Source organism: Mustela erminea, chromosome 1 (genome assembly GCF_009829155.1).
Source record: "Mustela erminea isolate mMusErm1 chromosome 1, mMusErm1.Pri, whole genome shotgun sequence".
Taxonomy (NCBI): domain Eukaryota; kingdom Metazoa; phylum Chordata; class Mammalia; order Carnivora; family Mustelidae; genus Mustela; species Mustela erminea.
Genome location: NC_045614.1, coordinates 64,048,689 through 64,067,514, shown reverse-complemented (window position 1 = coordinate 64,067,514; position 18,826 = coordinate 64,048,689). Strand labels below are relative to the sequence as shown.

Sequence of the window (18,826 nt, the reverse complement as noted above, 5' to 3'; positions counted from 1 at the left end):
CAAAGCCTGAAAAAAATATACCTGAGTGTACTACAAATGAGCAAAATAATCATATTCAATAGGGTGGGGAGGAAAAGAACTTAGTGTCTTAACTAGATCCTATAAAACTGAAGACAAAAAGAACCGAACACAAACAAGCATAAAATGAACATAAAACAAACACATATCTAATTAGTAGGTGTGTTTCTCAAAGGGACATGGCTTAGTAAGTCTGAAACTCATAAAACTGAACAAGGAAGTAAATATAAGATGAGAGATGTTACACATTCTAAAAGGATAAATGACTGTGGTGTTGGACCAGAATCAGAGGTATCAGCATAAACTCATGGTTTTTAATACAGAGACACAGTAATACAATGTGTGTATCTAGGGGTTAGTATATGAACATATATTTCCTACCTCTATCTGCTGAGAAGGCACAGAAATAATGACACTCCAGTAACAATGATCCCACCAAGTAGCAGACCTTGTTTTCTACACCATTCTCTAACAAAAGGAAATGGGGGTCCTTGGAGAAATGGTTGAGTCCAGAGGGACACAGAAAATTCAAGACGAGCCTGAAGCAACTTGTGATGTCTGAAAGTAAGGAAGTGCTCAAAAAAAACCAAAAAAAAAAACAAAAAAAAAAAAAAGGGGGCTTGTCAAAGGATCACAGGAGCCAATCAGAAGAAAGGAGTGCCTAATGGCCAAAGATGCAGCAATTCTAGCAAACATAGGATACATATCCATGAGTACATACATACATACATACATACATACATACAGAGAAGGGACAGCTCTTCATTACAACTGAATTCCAAGTAATAAATGTAGAAGGAAAGGAGAAAATAAAAAATCAACATTAATCAAAGATCACAGTGATAGCTGATGCTGACAAGATCCACCAATAAATATAAAATTAGTGTGCGGGGCGCCTGGGTGGCTCAGTGGGTTAAGCCGCTGCCTTCGGCTCAGGTCATGATCTCAGGGTCCTGGGATTGAGTCCCGCATCGGGCTCTCTGCTCAGCAGGGAACCTGCTTCCTTCTCTCTCTCTCTCTGCCTGCCTTTCAGTGTACTTGTAATTTCTCTCTGTCAAATAAATAAAATAAAATCTTAAAAAAAAAAAAAAATTAGTGTGCAAAACTTTGAAGAGAAGCAGGGTATTTAAATAGCCTCAAAGTATCTCCTCCAAGATAATTAACCACTACAAAGGGAAAGATGGTAAATTTACAATAGAGAAATCCCACAGATCCCACCTAACCAACTAATCTAGGTTAACATCACAGGACATACTGGCATGATGAACTCCTCAATATAATGTGGAGAAGACCACAAACTCATTTCGGTTGTATTCTTAGCAAAAATGCTTAATTTTATTCCAGTCATGAGAAAGGCATCAAACAAACTCAAACTGATGGGCCATCTACAAAAAAACTGACTGATACTCTTCAAAAGGGTCAACGGTATGGAAAACTGAGGAAGTGTCAAAGACTGGAGCAGACTTGGGAGCTCTGACAAGTAAATGCTGTGTGGGTCTCCTAACTGACAAAGAACATTAGTAAAAACAAGGGCAAAATTCACAAGACGTCTGTGTGTTCCTTGGTAGCATTTTGTCAATGTTAATTTCTGGATTTTTTAAGGGGAGTTGGGTGAGGATATACAGAAACTCTTTGAACTATTTTTGCATCTTTTCTGTATGTCTAAAATTAGTTCAAATCAAAGATTTAAAAAAAAAAAAAAGGTGAGCTTCCCTGATGAAAGAGAAGCAGAGGACGTGGGTAGTGAGAGAGGAGGAATTCAAAGGAGGGGAATCAGCCTATAAGGGTCTATAAGAAGGCTCGTTTGGCAGCAGCTGGAGTGGAGGAGAGCAGCCCATGTTACACCTGCACGAAGAAAGGGCTGTCTCTTGACTTCTCAGGTTCATGCTCCCATGTTTCAGAAAGTCGGGAAGGTTTCCGCATTTGTAAGAAACACTATTAAGGTGTGCTGTCCAGTATGGCAGCCACGAGGCACAGAGGTGCTACTGAGCACTTGAGATGTGGCTTGTCCACATGGAGATATGCTAGCAGAGTATAACAGGTGCTGGATTTCAAAGACATAGCGCAAAACCAAAACACAGAATGTAAAATGTCTCTGCACTTTTTACGTTAATTACACAGGGCAATGATAATATGTTGGCTAGATGGGTTAAATAAAATATACTGCTAAAATTAATTTCACCTATTTTGCTTTACTTTTTCATAGGACTACCAGAAAATTTTAAATGTTGTATGTTGTTCTCATGATGCTTGTACTGGAAAGCTCTCGTTTAAGTCCCAGGAAATGGATGCTTGCCAAGTTATTGATGCATACATAGGTTTAGAATCCAAGGCTTTGCATGCATCTACTATACACAAATACTGCTCAGACCACCTGAATTTCAGGAGACTTGGAATTGTGTTTCTTTGAAGAGTTTTATCTGGAAATTGTTTTCTTGGACATTTTTGGGCTGGGGATGTGTAAGGAGAGCACAGTGATTGGAGGCACAGATTTTAACCATAAATTACCAGGCCAATGACAGCTTTATCAATAGCTAAATGATAGCTACTATCATTTAGTACTGAGGTGTGCTGGAACCGGCTCACACCAGTCGATGAGGACCAACTGTTAAATATCCAGAAATGTTACAAGATGGTTGGTAAACACTGCCATTATTAACAACTAACTTACTCAAACTTACAAGAAACAAATCACGTTAAAGACAAAATTCATTATTTCTTAATTATTTTACTATGCTTTGCTATTGTCTATGATGAAGTTTCTATACATCTACTTTAACATGGATCTGTGTGGTGAAAATACAATATAATGCTATGCTACTGCACCTGTCCCAGCCCCATGTTCAATGACATCACATTAGTAGCTTGAAATCAACCATGGTGGGAGTATTTACACCAAGGAAACTGGGAAACCTCACACTTTGGGGCTTTTTGAAGACCCAGTTGTCAAACATTTGCCAGGATACCACAGTCTCTCAGAGGGTACTAAAATTCAAGGGATATCACAAAGACAGACAGTAACAAGTGTTGACAAGGACTTAGGAAAATTAGAACTTTGTGCTTTGCCAGTGGGAGTATAAAATGGTGCAACCACTTTGGAAAACAGTCTGGCTGTTCCTCAAGAGTTTAAATATTAAATTACCATGAGATCCAGCAATACCTAAGTATCTACCTGAGAAAAATGAAAATATATTCATATATGCAAAAGTTCACAGCAGTGTTATTCTTAGTAGCTGAACACAAGTCTACCCACTGATGAATGGATAAATAAAATGTGGTTTATCTCTACACTGGGATATTATTTGGTAGTAATAAGGAAGGAAATACTGACACATGGTACAACGAGTTTGAAACTTGAAAGCATGCTCAGTGAAAGAAGCAAGTCACAAGACTGTATGATTCCATTTATATGCAATGTCCAGAAAAGGCAAGTCCATGGACACAGAAGACAGATTAGTGGTTGCTTGGGGCTGGGGGCCAGGGGGTGGGAATGGGGAGTGACTGCTAGTGGAGACGAGGTTTCTTTTGAAGATGATGAAAATGTTTTAAAAATTCATTGTGGTGATGGTTGCATAACTCTACAAATGTACTAAAAACATCCAATTGGATGCTTTAAACAGGTGAATTATATGGCAGAGAGACATTCTTTATTATATTCATTATGAAATATAATGAATTATATTTCAATAAAACTCAAAACAGTATCTGTAGCTCACCCTTTCTCTGTTCGCCCAAATGTGGGTTCTGGGACCCAGTCCAGTGGGGAATGACATTAGAGAAACACACCTCACTGCACTCCTCTGGGACATGCTGAGGACACAAAACTCTAAGTTCCCAGGACCAGCAGGCCAGGGGTCTGGGCTCTGTCTAGTCCACAAGCGTGTTTAATTTTGGCAGATATTTTATAATCATGAGTTGCCTTATTTTTTTAAAAATCCATCTTTCCAACGTCTTCTGCCATCAGAAGATGGTGGCCAGGCCTAGTTCCCATGATGGGCAGGAGGCTGTGGCCATACTGAGCCAAATTCCCCAGCCCTCCTTTTTATCTCCCTTCCCCCGGGGCTGGGAGTCCGCTACCATTCATCATCACCACAGCTACCCTAACATTTTTATAGAACAAAACGTGCTATCTCCACGGGTTTCCAGAAAGGCGAGAAGCATCAGAGAGCCCGGTGGGTGGGAGGACCCGCAGCCTTCCTGTTTCATAGGATAGCAAGGTATGTCTGCGTCAGAAGAACCAGCTTGTCCTCGTACACCCAGCTTCACTCTTCCTCGTGGCCTCCCTGGCCCTGATAAGTACGCAAGATGAAATCCTTGCGTTAGATTCTACCATGGCCAAGAAACAGGACTCCGTCTGTGGTCAGTTTCAGTGTCTCTCTGGTAACCAGCACAGATCTGGCCTAAACTAAAGCACTTAGTAGCTGCACAATGAGGAAGGGAACAAGTGCAGCCAGAAGCCCCTGTCCTTGAGACATCCAATCCCATGGAAGTCACTGAAGCGGAAAGAGCATGTGGAACCCCGCCATCCTTCCTTCTCTTGTCCCCCATCCTTCCTGCAAACAGCCTGCCCTCCCTGTGATGCTTCGTTCGAGGTAAGGTTTAGCCCTGAGCCTGTCCCAGGATGGATGGGTAATATGTGTGCTCGATTGCGTGGGCTCTCTAATGCCTGAGGCCATCCAGCCCACAGCGCACCCTCCAGCCTGAGGCTGCTCCTTACGTTTGATGAGGTATCCAGGGTAGGGGGCTGCGGCGACGACGTGGAGGACTGTGCAGCCATCCTCGTCCTTCTGGTTGATGCGGCCTTTCCACTCAGGCTTGTTGTCCATTAGCCACCTGAAAAGATGGTTTTCCTCTGCACAGAATTAAAATCAGTGATTGATGTTATTTTCTACAGACAGAAAATCAGTAAAGCACATTGATGTGTAGTACCCTGAGGGAACAAAACGGGGAATCCCACAAACATTTGGCAGCTCACCACAAATAGGTTCTGGAGGCGCATAGTTTGTAAATTAAAAGGATGAGTTATAGAAAGTTATTCATAATAAACTTCAGTCAGGTTCCCTAGGAGCAGAGCCGGAGGCAGGTATTCTTATACATGTGAGTTGTTGACAGGGAGCTCAGGAAAAAGACAGTGAGGGAAGCAGGACAGGGCAGAGGAAGGAGGCAAGCAGAGATGTGGTCTCAGCTGAGTCAGCCTCAGCCTGATGCCACAGGGAGCTCTGGAGTATGAATGACCCACAGTGTTGACCCACCACGAGGCAGGGCCTTTTGTACTGCATGGTAGTCAGTCAAGAGCTACAAACACCTCTAGGGAAGGGGGTGAGGTTGAGGGAGAACCTCTGTAGGAAGTGGTTCTTACTGGCAAAAAGCAGTGCTCTGGGGAAGGAGGTAGCTATGAAGCAGCAGGTGGGGAGGGGTTACTGGTGGTAAAGAGGCTCCAGGCCAGGCACCAACGGCACCCATGTCAGGAATCAGGTCAATCTCTGAAAAGATTACCCTGCTCATTACTCTCGATAGGACATATATTTAAAAATTATTTTCCCAGGCTCCTTCCTTGTAGGTCCTGGGCTCAAGGAAGCGTCACGCTTCTGCCAACTCTGTGGATGCCATTTGTCACTATGTCAGAGTTTTCCTCTGAGAAAAAAGTCACAGATAAAGTTAAACACCTGATCCCACTGATTGCTGCCTGTACCCCCGGAGCTAAGGTAAAGAGCAGACACAGTAGGGAATCATGACTTTCACAACAAGAGACACACTGCTCTGGGTTCGTGATTCCTACTTGAAAACTGGGAGCATTGGCTCAGATTCCTTTTAATCAGACTTTAGTTTTAAATCTTTGATCCACCAATCCCTGTGTGAGAATAAAATGTCTTATTGACTCCCCAGTAGGAAATGGATAACAGCAGGTTAAATGTGGTTAAAGCGAAGCCTCGGCCCAGGGCTTGAAGCCCCTGGCCACGCCCCTCACTCCTTCATTCCTGAGAAGGCAATCAGCCCAATGGTTAAGAGGAAGACAGTCTAGGGGCGCCTAGGTGGCTCAGTGGGTTAAACCTCTGCCTTCAACTCAGGCCATGATCTCAGGGTTCCAGGATTGAGCCCTCCATCAGGGTGTCTGCTCAGCAAGGAGCCTGTTTCCCCCTCTCTCTCTCTGCCTGCCTCTCTGCCTACTTGTGATCTCTCTCTGTCAAATAAATAAATAAAATCTTTAAAAAAAAAAAAAAAAGAGGAAGACTGTCTAGAAAATTCTCTTGGCCCCTTCTGGCTCTAAAACAGTATGGGTACATGTCCAACACTTATGCCATACATGCTTGGAAAAGAAAAACAAGCTTTTTTACCTAACATGCATATGTGTTAATGAAAAAATTTTAATATTTTAAAATTTAAATCTTATTGCCAGTTGGTGAACCTTTAAAAAAGAAAAAAGAATTTTATGAACATCAGCGTCCTTTAGAAGAACCACAAGCAGTATGTCTTGGCAAGAACCAGGCGTTCCCTTGGTATCAGCACCCAGCACCAGCACCAGCACCATGCCAGTTAGCCTTCTGGTTAGAGAGAAAATGAACTTGAACAAGCGCCTGTGCCTTCATTCGCAGGAAGAAACTCCACAGCCTCAGGGAGCTCTGCCCAGCCAGGGCTGTCTGTCCCAAGTCCCCTGCTTGGGTCTCAGGGCTTGTCTGCTGCCAGCATCTGTCTAGGAACACAGAATCCTTTCAACTTGGGCCTTGTAGCTTACCAGGTCCCAGAAAAAATAAAAACAATGCTGTTGAAGGACATCTTGGCTCTTTCCACAGTTTGGTTATTGTGGCCATTGATGCTATGAACATTGGGGTACATATGGCTTTCTTTTCGCCACATCTGTATCTTTGGGGTAAATACCCAGTAGTGCAATAAACCCTTCAATGAATGAAGGGATAAAGAAGATGTGGTCCATATATACAATGGAATCTTATGCCTCCATCAGGAAGGATGAATACCCAACTTTTGTATCAACATGGATGGGACTGAAAGAGATTATGCTGAGTGAAATAAGTCAACCAGAGAAAGTCAATAATCATACGGTTTCACTTACTTGTGGAGCATAAGGAATAACACGGAGGAATAATATACTCCACTTACTTGTGGAGTATAAGGAATAACAAGGAATAACTTGTGGAGTATAAGGAAGGGAGATGGAGAGAAGAAGGGAGTTGGGGGAAATCAGAGGGGGAGACGAACCATTAGAGACTATGGACTCTGAGAAACAAACTGAGAGTTTCAGAGCGGAGGGGACCAGAGGGATGGGTGAGCCTGGTGGTGGGTATTATGGAGGGCACAGATTGTATGGAGCACTGGGTGTGGTGCATAAACAATGAATCTTGGAACACTGCATCAAAAATTAATGGTGCATTTTATGGTGACTAACATAACTACAATAAAAATTTTAAAAACATAATGCTGTTTCCCTGCTGTCTTCATGCATTTGAATAATCAGACTATTTGTGTATTCAAATCATATGACTATTCCACCTTCCGGTGGCTGAATTCTGGTGTCTCATGAGCTCAGCAGAGCACAGGAGCTCAGGGCTGGGAGGGCGGCATGGGCAGTGCATTACTGGGAGAATACTCACTTGCTTGGATACAGAGTCTCATGAGGGCGTGAAGAGGGTATGGTCCTATCGTCTCAATACTTGCACCAATGCAGATAAGCCACTGTACTAACTTGGGCACCTGCTCCATCTTCTCATAAAGTCCCATGAAGACGTATTTCTAGAGGAGAAAAACACACAGGAAGAATCCTGGAAGTCACTCTGTCAATACGAGACGTCAAACTCCTGCATTCATAAAGTTCAGGGTCAGTAAAACCTGGGTAGTCGAGACCCAAGCCTGAGATGATTATAAATAATAAATTTGCGGTGAGACAGCTGAGGTCCCCTTAGACAAGGTGAGGTCCCAAATACAAGCCTGGGTGGCCGGACTTGAAGCCGTACAATTTAAGAAGCCACCTTACCTCAAAGAGACTCTTCAGCGATAACTCTGGGACCTGGATATTTCTTGGTAGCCGGTCTTTTCTCGCTGACAAAAGTAGGAATGACTGATGAGAAGGGAGAAAAAAGAAAAAGCTGGAATAATCATGTTTTCCACATAGGTTATTAAAGCAAAAGTTATCTTTGGGGTTAAAATAAACAATCCAAAAAAACAAAACAAAATCCCCTCCAGCCCCACCTCTCTTTTTAAGCTGTCTACCAAGCTTTACAGCCTGATCTATACTCGAAGTCCCTCTGCCCAGCCAATGCCCTGTTCCCACTGAGAACTCAGCTCTCTCCACATTTCCTCACAGCCTGCTGAGGATGGCACATTGTGCAGCATTGCTCAGAGTACAGTGGGTTTAAAAAAAAAAAAAAAGTGACTCCCTGCAAAGTTCTTAAAGCTTACTTAGCAAGCGGAAGAATCCAATCCTTTACACGTAGCTCATTCCAGCTGATTCTTCAGCACTTTAGTGTCTCATAAGCACCAAGGGTTTGGGGTCCGTTAGACTCTTTTTTAAATTTTTTTATTTTTTATAAACATGTATTTTTATCCCCAGGGGTACAGGTCTGTGAATCAGCACTCACCAAAGCACATACCCTCCCCAATGTCCATAACCCCACTCCCCCTTCTCCCAAGGCTCCATTAGACTCTTACGTGCTCATGAGAGCCAACTGCAATTCAAAATTCCCAATGCTATGACCTGTAGCTCTATTAGTGACTTTAAATTGGTCATGGAGGGCGCCTGGGTGGCTCAGTGGGTTAAGCCACTGCCTTCGGCTCAGGTCATGATCTTGGGGTCCTGGGATCGAGTCCCGCATCGGGCTCTCTGCTCAGCAGCGGGCCTGCTTCCCTTCCTCTATCTCTGCCTGCCTCTCTGCCTACTTGTGATCTCTCTGTCAAATAAATAAATAAATTCTTTAAAAAAAATTGGTCATGGAGACAGTATTGACACTACAGAAATTGACAAACTTTTTTTTTTCCCTCAGAAAGCCAGTTGTTAAACCACGGACGCTATCTAACATCACTGAAGAAACTGACTCCTACAAAGGCTAAGTGATTTTTCCAAGTCACACAGAGAGCCTGTCCTACGGAGATCATCCAGGTGTGCCAACAGGTCTCAGGGCTCCAGACTCTGGTATGGCCACAATGGGAGACCCAGGCTCAGCCTCAGCCTCTGCCATGTATGCTCCTGCTAGGGGACGTGGGACTACAGGAACTGAGCCTTTGGCCACATCTGGATTCCAGGTTTTCAGCCTGATGATCACTCTTTACTGCTCACCCTGAGTAGACCGCAGTATCAAAAGGACGTGCTCTAGGGGCTCCTGGGTGCCTCAGTCATTAAGAGTCTGCCTTCGGCTCGGGTCGTGATCCCAGGGTCTTGGGTTCAAGGGCCCCATCAGGCTCCCTGCTCAGAGGAAAGCCTGCTTCTCCCTCTCCCGCTCCCCCTGCTTGTGTTCCCTCTCTCGCTCTCTCTCTCTCTCTGTCAAATAAATAAATAAAATGTTTTTTTAAAAAATTACATGCTTAGGGTTCTGACAATCCTGATTGCTGACCTGTTTTGTTGTTGTTGTTGTTGTTGTTGTGTTGTTGTTGTTGTTGTTGTTGTTGTTGTGATAAGATGTCTCTATTTCCAGTATGTTAAAAAATGATCGGGGCCCCACAGCTGGAATACTGGGCCAAGTGGACCTGCCACTGGGCTGTATTCTTGGGTCTCTCCTTGCCTGCCTGCTTTCTCTAGACCTTTTAATATAGGAGTGAGCTTCAGGGAACTCACTGTTGGACTTTAGGGGATTTCCCACGAACCTCCTGAAACTCTACCCATAACTGTGTGTGCATGCTAAGAGAACCCCATGGATTTCATTAGATTTGCAATGAAATTCATGAGCTTTTTAAAAGTTGAAGACTTCTATATTCTAAAGTCCTTTGCCCTCTCTGGCTCTAGAGGCCTTTTGGGTTGCTCTTGCTTTTGGTGACTTTTCAGGACTGCCCAGCTTCAGAAAGCGCAGCAGGCCTTTCCTGACTGAATTGCCTCGCTTGGCCAGCCCTTTCCATGTGCACTGAGAGCCCAGCATCACGACAACTACTATTCAGTGGGCATGGAGCACACACCAGCTATTGTAACGCTCTGTTAGCTCAGTGCCTGGCTCATGGTAAGCCCTTGATAAACATTAGCTAATATTATTATTAGGTGTTCTTGGTCCATTAGCTCTCATCCTTACCAAAACCCTGTGGGAGTAAGTTTATATCTTGCAAGTTACAGATGAGGAAATGAGGCTCAGAAGGGAAGTAATTAGTCCAAAATAGAAAGTGGAAGATTATGATTTGAGGAGGCATCTGTGTGATACTGAAGCCCAGGCTTTCAGTCCACTCTACTCCTCCAGTCCCTGGATTCCTAGCCCTGGTTTGGCTCCTGTGGCCTCACTGTTATCTGTGGGCAGCAGTCCCTTAAAGGTACACAGAAGCAAGGCACCTGGGTGGTTCAGTCGGTTAAGCGCCTCTCTTCGACTCAGGTCATGATCCCAGGGTCCTGGGACTGAACCCCACATGGGGCTCTCCGCTCAGCCGGCAGCCTACTTCTCCCTCTCCTTCTGCTCCTCCTCACCCCCACCCCACCCCACCCCCTACTCAGACACGCTCCTGCACGCTCGCTCACTCTCTCTCTCTCTCTCTCGTGCTCTCATGCATGAACATGCTCTCTCTCAAATAAATAAATAAAATCTTAAAAAAAAATTTTTTTAATTGAAAAAAAAAAGCCACACAGAAGTGCTCAGAGCAACACAGGCAGGTCTTCTGGGCCAACACTAGCAAATGCAGTATAAAAAGATGATGCAGATGAAAGGAAATTGTTCATTTTCCTCATTCCACATTATCATTAGCACCTGAACTTGGCACTTCTGTGATGACAGTGAAGACACAGAACACCGTGTGAGGGCAATAAACATTAGCTAATATTATTATTAGGTGTTCTGAAAATGTTACCTATCTAAAAAAAAAAAAAAAAAAAAAAACCAGAAACTGGCTAATTAATATCCCTCAGTGACTTTCCATTTTTAACAATGGTGCAGTTAAAAGTTATTTTGGCATCAAAATAAATGGATAATAAATTACGATCCCCTCCCCAATGCAGGCAGAAAGAATCCATTTAACTAAGAATATACTTTTCCCACAAGAGAGCCCTCTTCTTTTACTTACATGCCATAATCCTTTCTTTGCCAACTTTTCTATTACAGATTGCCACACTTGTGTTGAGAATCCAGTAGTAAAAATATGATCAAAACAGGGCAAGAAACTTTGCAAAACAATGGGATCACCTGAAAGAAAATTCCATAGTTTAGGAATTTTAACCCTGGCAGAGTCTAGAACATTTGGGAAAAGGTCCTCCAATTAAGACCACAGAGAGACAAACAGAAAATTAAAAATATCAGAAAGAGAGGCATTTCCAAAGTTAAAGTCCTCTATAATGGAACAAAGTGGCAATCTCTTTAGGTTCATCTATAAACTCAATGCCCCAAGAGTCAGGCGATGTGATGTGAGCTAACTAACAGTCACTTAGCTCTTCCATCTACCAAGCCCAGTGATATATGTTAATATTTAATCCCTCAAACAACCAAGAAGGCATTGGCCTATGATCTCTGATTATAGAGGAGGAAATAGAAACTCCAAAGAAGTTAAAAAATTTTAAAAATAAAACACCTCATGTCCTTTAAGAAAGATGTGATGAATATTATTTTCACCCAACCGATGAGAAATGATGACAAATAAGGTCAGGCTTCATGGCATATCATGCAGCTAGTTAGTGACAAAAACAAAGACAGGGACTCAGATCTATCAACATTCTTCTAACCTAGTGGCCCATTGCATCACGTGATCCCCCAAACACATTCTTCTAACCTATTGGCCCATTGCATCTCATGATCCCCCAAACCACTTCTCTCAAACTCATGAATGAGATCATCCAAGGAGCAAAGGCAGGTGCCAGAAAAACAGCACCTCCTCTAGGATCATCAACAAAAATAAGTAAATATCAAAATAAATAGATATTGCACAAAAGGATACAGAATTTCCATAAATATATTTTTCAAACTTTAGAAATTGGGCATACATTTACTTTCCAAATAGTAATACTTTGGTATAAAAGTATGGGATACATTACCCTTAGAAGTCCTATGAAGTACCCCCTCTCAAGATGGCGGCAAAGCGGAAACTATCCAGATTTCTTAGGGGAGCAGTCACCCAGAAATAAGCAGTGACTTTACGAAGATGCAGAGAAAACATGAAGGATGGTAGGGAACAGGCCTATCCATCACACTCAGAGGAAAGGAAAGCAGGCTTGGTCACTGCCAGCAAAAGGCTGACTGGAAAGCTGGGATCCATCAGCATTTGTCTGGGGATCTTCTACTTCTCTGACCAAGGGACTCAGCTGTGCCCCCCTCCAACCCCTTCCACTGCCTGCCTGATATGGCTCTCACCGCTCCCCACCCCATCTCCCAAATTTGCCCGAATTTGTAGAATGCTGGCCACAGACCACAATAGCTGCTTTCCCACAATCACAGTGGGAACAGCTGAATCTGTAACAGCTGAATCAATTTTCCCACCTCTGAAAGCCGAGGCCATTTTCCCCACAATTCTAACATGTGCTGTTTTTCACATTCTAACATCTCTAGAATCGGGACATGTGTGACAATTGATTTTGTCACTCAGTGGGCATTGGTACAATTTTAAACACAATCGAACACCATATTTGAAAACAATGGCCTACATTGGCAGGACTTTAGACCATGAAAGATAAGCGGGAGAGAGCTCCTTTGTCACTGGCAAGGAGTATATTACACTGTGTTCTATGGTTTTCTGTTTTTGCCTAACCCAACCGGCTGACAAAGCCAGCTCACCCACCAGGTCATTAGAGTAATAACTCAAGGCAGCAGTGCGAAAGGCCCCCATGCAAATCTCCTACACTTGAGTGCCCAGGTCCTCCATGGCCGTGAGCATGGCAGGTGAGACCCTGAGCACCACATCCACTTCCACAGGACCCTCTGTTAGCAGTTGGTTGGACAGTGAGGTATTCCAGGCCAGCGTCCCTAACAAGACAACACGAAGTCAGGACAGCACTGACATCCTGTTCTGCAGCTTAGACAGGACACAGTGACATTCTGCTTTGCAGCCTTTGCAGAAATGACTTCTGCAAAACGTTCTAAAAGAAGACAATTATGCGCAATGCACTTGTCACTATCATGGGTAAGGAGCAGTTAAAACGTAAGCCCCTAGCTGTCAGCAAAAAAAATGACCATCTGTGCTTGATATTAACTTAATAGGTAGATACATGACCAAAGTCCTGATTGGCACAACTCAGCACACTCTGACTGTTTAAGATTTGTGGGACTATCTTTTTGTGGGGAAAAAAAAAAGAGCTCATAAAAACTCCTAAACTTAGAAACTCCAGAGGCAACCCATCGGGCCCCTCCCCGCAAGGAGCTTTGTACAGTCGCTCAGTGAACTCTGCTCTGCTGCCCACCACTCTTCGTCTGGTCTCCCTCTTCATTCTTCCAAGCGTTGTGACCAAGAACCGCAGCACTAAAGGCAGAGAATTCCTGAAAATAACTCCATCAGCTCTTCCACAGTATTTTTATAGCGAAGAGGAATATTTCTTGGTGTATTGGAGAAACACATGCAAATATCACAGAAAAGAGCACAAATCACATGAAATCAGTAGCGTAGAGAGGGAAAGATCTGTAAGTAGCAATATGGAAAACTGAGGTCTGAGCAGCAGCGCTTTAAGTGGTTTCTGCAAAAGGATTTTATTGCTTTTACAAGGCCATGAGCCACCAAAGCTTCCAAAATGCTTTCTAATGTGAAAATCAGTTCCATTCAAATGACATAAATCAGCTACAAAGAAACACCCTAGAATGATCTCCCCAGGAACCATTGGAATAAAATAACAAAGACTTTAAAAAAAAAAAAAAAAAATAAGGAAAGAAAGAACAAAGTCTCCCCCCAGTTCCAACTTACTGCCCATGGTGGTGAAGACTCCGACAAGGAAGTCAGCGACCTGAATCTGGTCCGGAGCGCCTTGCAGAAGTCGCAGACCCTCGAAAAACATGCGAGCTGCTTCGTAAGGCTGGAGCAGACGTAGCAAGGCGTAACCAGCTCGGTAGTATCCCTGGGACAGAAGAAAAGTAAAATCATAACTTGCCCATCTCTTCCAACTAGCTGCTAAACGGAAAGGCAAGACTGATGACCTGGGGAAATGAACTGTAGAGGTTTCACTTCTATGTAAACACAGATTTCTAACAAGCACTAGACACAGCATTCCCACGTTCTGTTGCGTGCCACATTTTTCCTGTCATTTTTTAACCGCCGAGAAAATAATGACTTTCAAATCCATGACTTATACAGCATCGAATACATGACACGGAGCGAATGAAGCAGGCCTGGTTCCAATTACATGTGTGGCTTATTTATTCATGCCTCAAATCACGGCCCGGGCAAGAAGAGAATGAAAAAAATCCTATGATGACAGTGTTCCAGAAAAGAAATGAGATGGTCATGTAAACACAGAAGTTGTTCCCTGCTCCTTTCAATCAAAGTAAACACAATTTCTACTGGGTAAGTAGCCAGGGGGGGAAAAAAAAAAAAAACAAGGAAAATGCTAATGACAAGCATTGAGAGGTGTTGAGCTCCACATTGTAGGCAATGTACACACCAAAGGCAAACATTTTTTTCTTTCTGGAGAGGAAAATTACAATGAGTAACAGAGGAAAATGGTTTAGTTTTGCCTCACACAACTGAATACCTCGAGTAGGAACAAAGTGATACTGCCTTTCCCCTCTTAGATTCTCTAAAGGAATCCACACCAGGACCTACCAAGACCAATTCTAAGATAATGAAAGGTGTTCACCAACCGGCTTCATAAAAAAAAAGCAAGCACTTAAAAACCTCACTTGACACCAAATCTCTGAAAAGCAAGCACTTAAAAACCTCACTTGACACCAAATCTCTGATTATTTATCGATTTGCTTTCGCCTTCATTTGAAAGTCAAATAGCTAGGATAACAACCAGAGAAAAGGGGTGGGAGTAGGTGGGGCTTTTTTCCCCAACTGGTAAGCTGGATACAGAATTCCCCACTTCCTTTCCCTCCTCAGATTTAAGTTTCTTTCATCTTTTATTTTGGTGGGGGGATGAAGGGGATCAGATATGCTATCCCAAAATATGACCCTTCGGCATAAGGATTATCTTGAGCCCAGGGCATTTGAGATTCAACAGATGTAGAAAGAAGCCTTCCTGGAGCTTCCCTTATCTGACTAAAAGCGGAAGGTCTAAGAAACAAGGATTGCCATAAATCCCCTCTCCCAGGGAATTTTTATGGCTATGAAGAAGATGGAAATTGGCACTGAGCGGGACCAGCACAGCTAAGTGCTGCTAAAATAGCCCTGATCTCCCTCCCATTAGGTTCTCCCATGTATTGTGTTCCCACAGTCCACAGCCCCAGAAGTCTAAACCCCTTTCCTTTGTCCGACCCAACTCCACAATTTTTTTTGCTCTTTAGTAAAAGAGCTCTAGGAGCACAGCTCTGTCTTAAGCCCCGACTCTTGATTTCGGCTCAGCTCATTAACTCAGGGTCATGGGATTGAGCCTCTAGTAGGGCTCCGCGGTCAGTGCCAAGTCTGCTTGTCCCTCTCTCTCTGCTCCTCCCCTCCCCCCATCCCTCTCTGTCTCTCTTTACCCCTAAAATAAATAAATAAAATCTTTTTTTTAAATGTATATGAGCTCTCAGGCCTACCTGCTTCTTTTGGGGTCTTTCCTAGAAAGACCCCTGTGTCATGTAAAAATTAACAGGAAATAAAATTTGTATGTTTTTCTCTTGTTAATTTTTCTTTTGTCAGTCATATTTGCAGGGTCCCAGCCACCGAACCAAAAGAAGATAGACAGAAAGCACTCTTCCTCCCCTACAGAGGACATCTTGGGGAAGACAGGAGGCGGGAAAGAATGGGAAAAGAAGGAGACACCCAGGAGTAAGAATGGGGGGTGTGTCCTGGTCACTGTGCTGCTGAGGACTGCTGCAGATCTGGCCCCTCAAGGAAGTCTGTCCACCGCTTGAGGGATGTGCCCATGCCCCAGATCTTCTCCCCAACCAGTTGGGGGATGGGGAAAATCCTAAAACGCCTCTGGGGAGATTTCCTCAGGAATGCTTTCCCATTTTCAAAGTTACTCAATAATTCCTAAAGTATCCACCCTCCAATAGAAGACACTTAAGGTAAAATAGACAAATCCCTCCCTCGAGGATGTAGAATCCAGAATCTGTAGGTCAAAGCCCCTCACCACTTCCCACTGTTCTGCTTCTAGCAACCACACACAAAATGCAGACCCCTGAGAAAATAATGCAAACTCCTATTTACCGAGTGCCAACAACTTGAACCAAGGTCTCCTAATCCTTGAAGCAACTCTAGGATTCAGGTAGCATCTCCCTCAACAGTTGGGAAAAGGAAGCCTTAAAGAGGGAAAAGGAGCTCCTCCCAGCTGCAGAAACCAGTCCCCAGCAGAGCACTAGGGAGAAAGGGCTGTGCTCTTCCCACCTTGGGGCCTCACTATAAATGGTCTATATCACTAATGTGATATTTAGTTGTATGGGCCTCCAGCAGCTTCGGAATGACAACTCTGTTATGGTCTCTAATTCTGCTTTCCGTCCTCTCCCCAACTGGAAAGTGAGTTACTCAAGAACTGGGATGGTGTCATCCTGTCCTTTTGTTTGCCTTGAGGTGCGAAGAACGTGGAGGTGCCTTGCAGAGTGGGCAGGGATAGCATTCCAGCTGAGAACAAACTATCAAATGGTCATTCATTGACCTTTGCTAACTACCACCACAGAGGGGCTGACTGGCCTGCCAAACCTCCTCGGTCCCTCCAACGGGACTGATTTCCACGTAAGAAGTTCTTCCTGAAGAATCCAGAAAGCTGTGTCCCCCCAGCAACAAAGCATTGCTAAAGCGAAACTTGCAAACATCGAAGACCACTTCAGCCTCCCAGCCATGATGTAACTACATCAGAACACCACAAGCGCCCTCGACAAGGGCATTTCCACACGTGGCCACCAGCATTGCTAGTCTTCTCCAGATGGACTTCCCATGCCCTATGGGCATCTGTCTACAGTGCAAAGAGTTGAATGCAAAGCTCTTCTCACGTTTCCATTTTATTATTTTATTGTTTTTTAAAGATCTTTTTTATTTGTTTGACAGAGACACAGCAAGAGAGGGAACACAGGCAGGGGGGGTGGGAAAGGGAGAAGCAGGCTTCCTGCTGAGCAGGGACCCTGACACAGGGCTCCATCCGAGGACCTTGGGACCAGAACCTGAGCCAAAGGCAGACACTTAACAACAGAGCCACCCACGTGCCCCTCATGTTCACATTTGAAAAAGAAGGGAGGAGAGAAGATGGGTGAGAGGAAGATAGGCAGGGCTCCTAGCTGTCACCGTACCTTCACGTAGGTTGGATCCCACTGGAGACATTCCTTGGCTGCCACAAAGGCCTCATTCCATTTCCCAAGGCTATAAAATGCATTGGATTTGTTGCAAAGCAGCACAGCCAGCTCCCTGGGGGGAACCCTGTCAGAAAGAACAGACCAGTGGTCAGTAAAGCTACCTTTCCGCAAAGACAGAAAATCACCCTTGAAGGCCACAGTGCTGGGCCTGGCTGCCACCATCACCAGCTAATGTCCCAATTTGCACTTATTACGCCTGGTCCCCCAGCCCCGTCGAAAACCCAGAGCATTTGCAAAGTGTAAGTCTATCCTTCCTCCCTCCCACATCCTCTGCTCCTTTTCAAGACAAGTGTTCTCTCAGCACCTCGGTTCTACCTCTGCCTGATCTCCACAGATTTTTTCATTGTTTTAGAGAGTGCTTTGGTGAAGATACCGTGAAAATAGGGACCGTCGTAAGGATGGAGAGGATGGGAGTTCCCACAGAGCCTCAGCAGAGTCCAGACATTGACTGGGGCAGTGTGGGGTGAGCTCCTCCACATGCATGTCCACGCTGGATGGATGCAGAGCTTCTCACGGGAAAGGCCTTTCAGAACATGTGACTGCACCGTTCCGCACGGAGCTACCATGACAGGTGCAGTATGATCACCATTGTAGTGAAGGGCCAGAGTGCAAAAGGGGATCTTACACCCTGGGGCTAATCTGCACTGTCCAATATGGTAGCCACTGACCATGTGAAGCTATTCATGTTTAATTTAATTTAATTTAAATGAAATTTAAAATTCAGTCCTTTAGTTGTATTAGCCACATTCCAAGTACTTGATAGCCACATTCTATATTACAGAACATCTTCATCATCAGGGAAGGTCCTATCGGATGGGGCTAGCCCAAGTATTTGAAGGTCATAAATCAAGTTCCCAAAGTGTTCCATAAAATATGTTTTATCTTCCTACTCTACAATAACTGGTTCAAATTTAGAACTGTAGGAAGTGTGTCAGGGCAGAGTGAGCCAGGACCCCTGCCCACTCCTTCTACCTCAGCATTCATCCCGTGCCACAGGAGGCATGATTCCAAGTCGTGTCTGCACCCCTGAACTTGGTCAGCCCTCAGAAGAATGGGCTGCGGGTAGGAGGTCTGTGAAGACGTTGGGAGTAGAGTCCATGGGCAGGAACTCCAGGGTCCTGGTACCCATGGAGTGGACCGAAGGGGAGGAAAAGACTCTGGGTGGGTAAAGCCCGTGGTCCCACAGACTCCTGCCTGGGTGGTGGGCGCAGATGGAGGGGATCCACAGGACAGCCCTCTAAAGCATGTCATGGCAGGTCCCTCTTGCCTGG

General features: G+C 44.3%; 1 protein-coding gene across 4 annotated transcripts in view; it reads right to left on the bottom strand.

Annotated features, from left to right (window-relative positions):
- The window catches only part of TRANK1 (tetratricopeptide repeat and ankyrin repeat containing 1), a 79,054-nt gene that overhangs the window by 56,723 nt on the left and 3,505 nt on the right, over positions 1-18,826 (bottom strand). For all 4 annotated transcript variants that reach the window (XM_032355249.1, XM_032355169.1, XM_032355004.1 and 1 more), the window contains exons 2-7: positions 17,493-17,619; positions 14,032-14,182; positions 11,218-11,336; positions 8,006-8,089; positions 7,626-7,764; positions 4,736-4,870 (exon numbers count right to left, since the gene is read on the bottom strand). In XM_032355249.1, the coding sequence (XP_032211140.1) occupies positions 4,736-4,870; positions 7,626-7,764; positions 8,006-8,089; positions 11,218-11,336; positions 14,032-14,182; positions 17,493-17,619 (755 nt within the window). The remainder of the gene's footprint in view (positions 1-4,735; positions 4,871-7,625; positions 7,765-8,005; positions 8,090-11,217; positions 11,337-14,031; positions 14,183-17,492; positions 17,620-18,826) is intronic.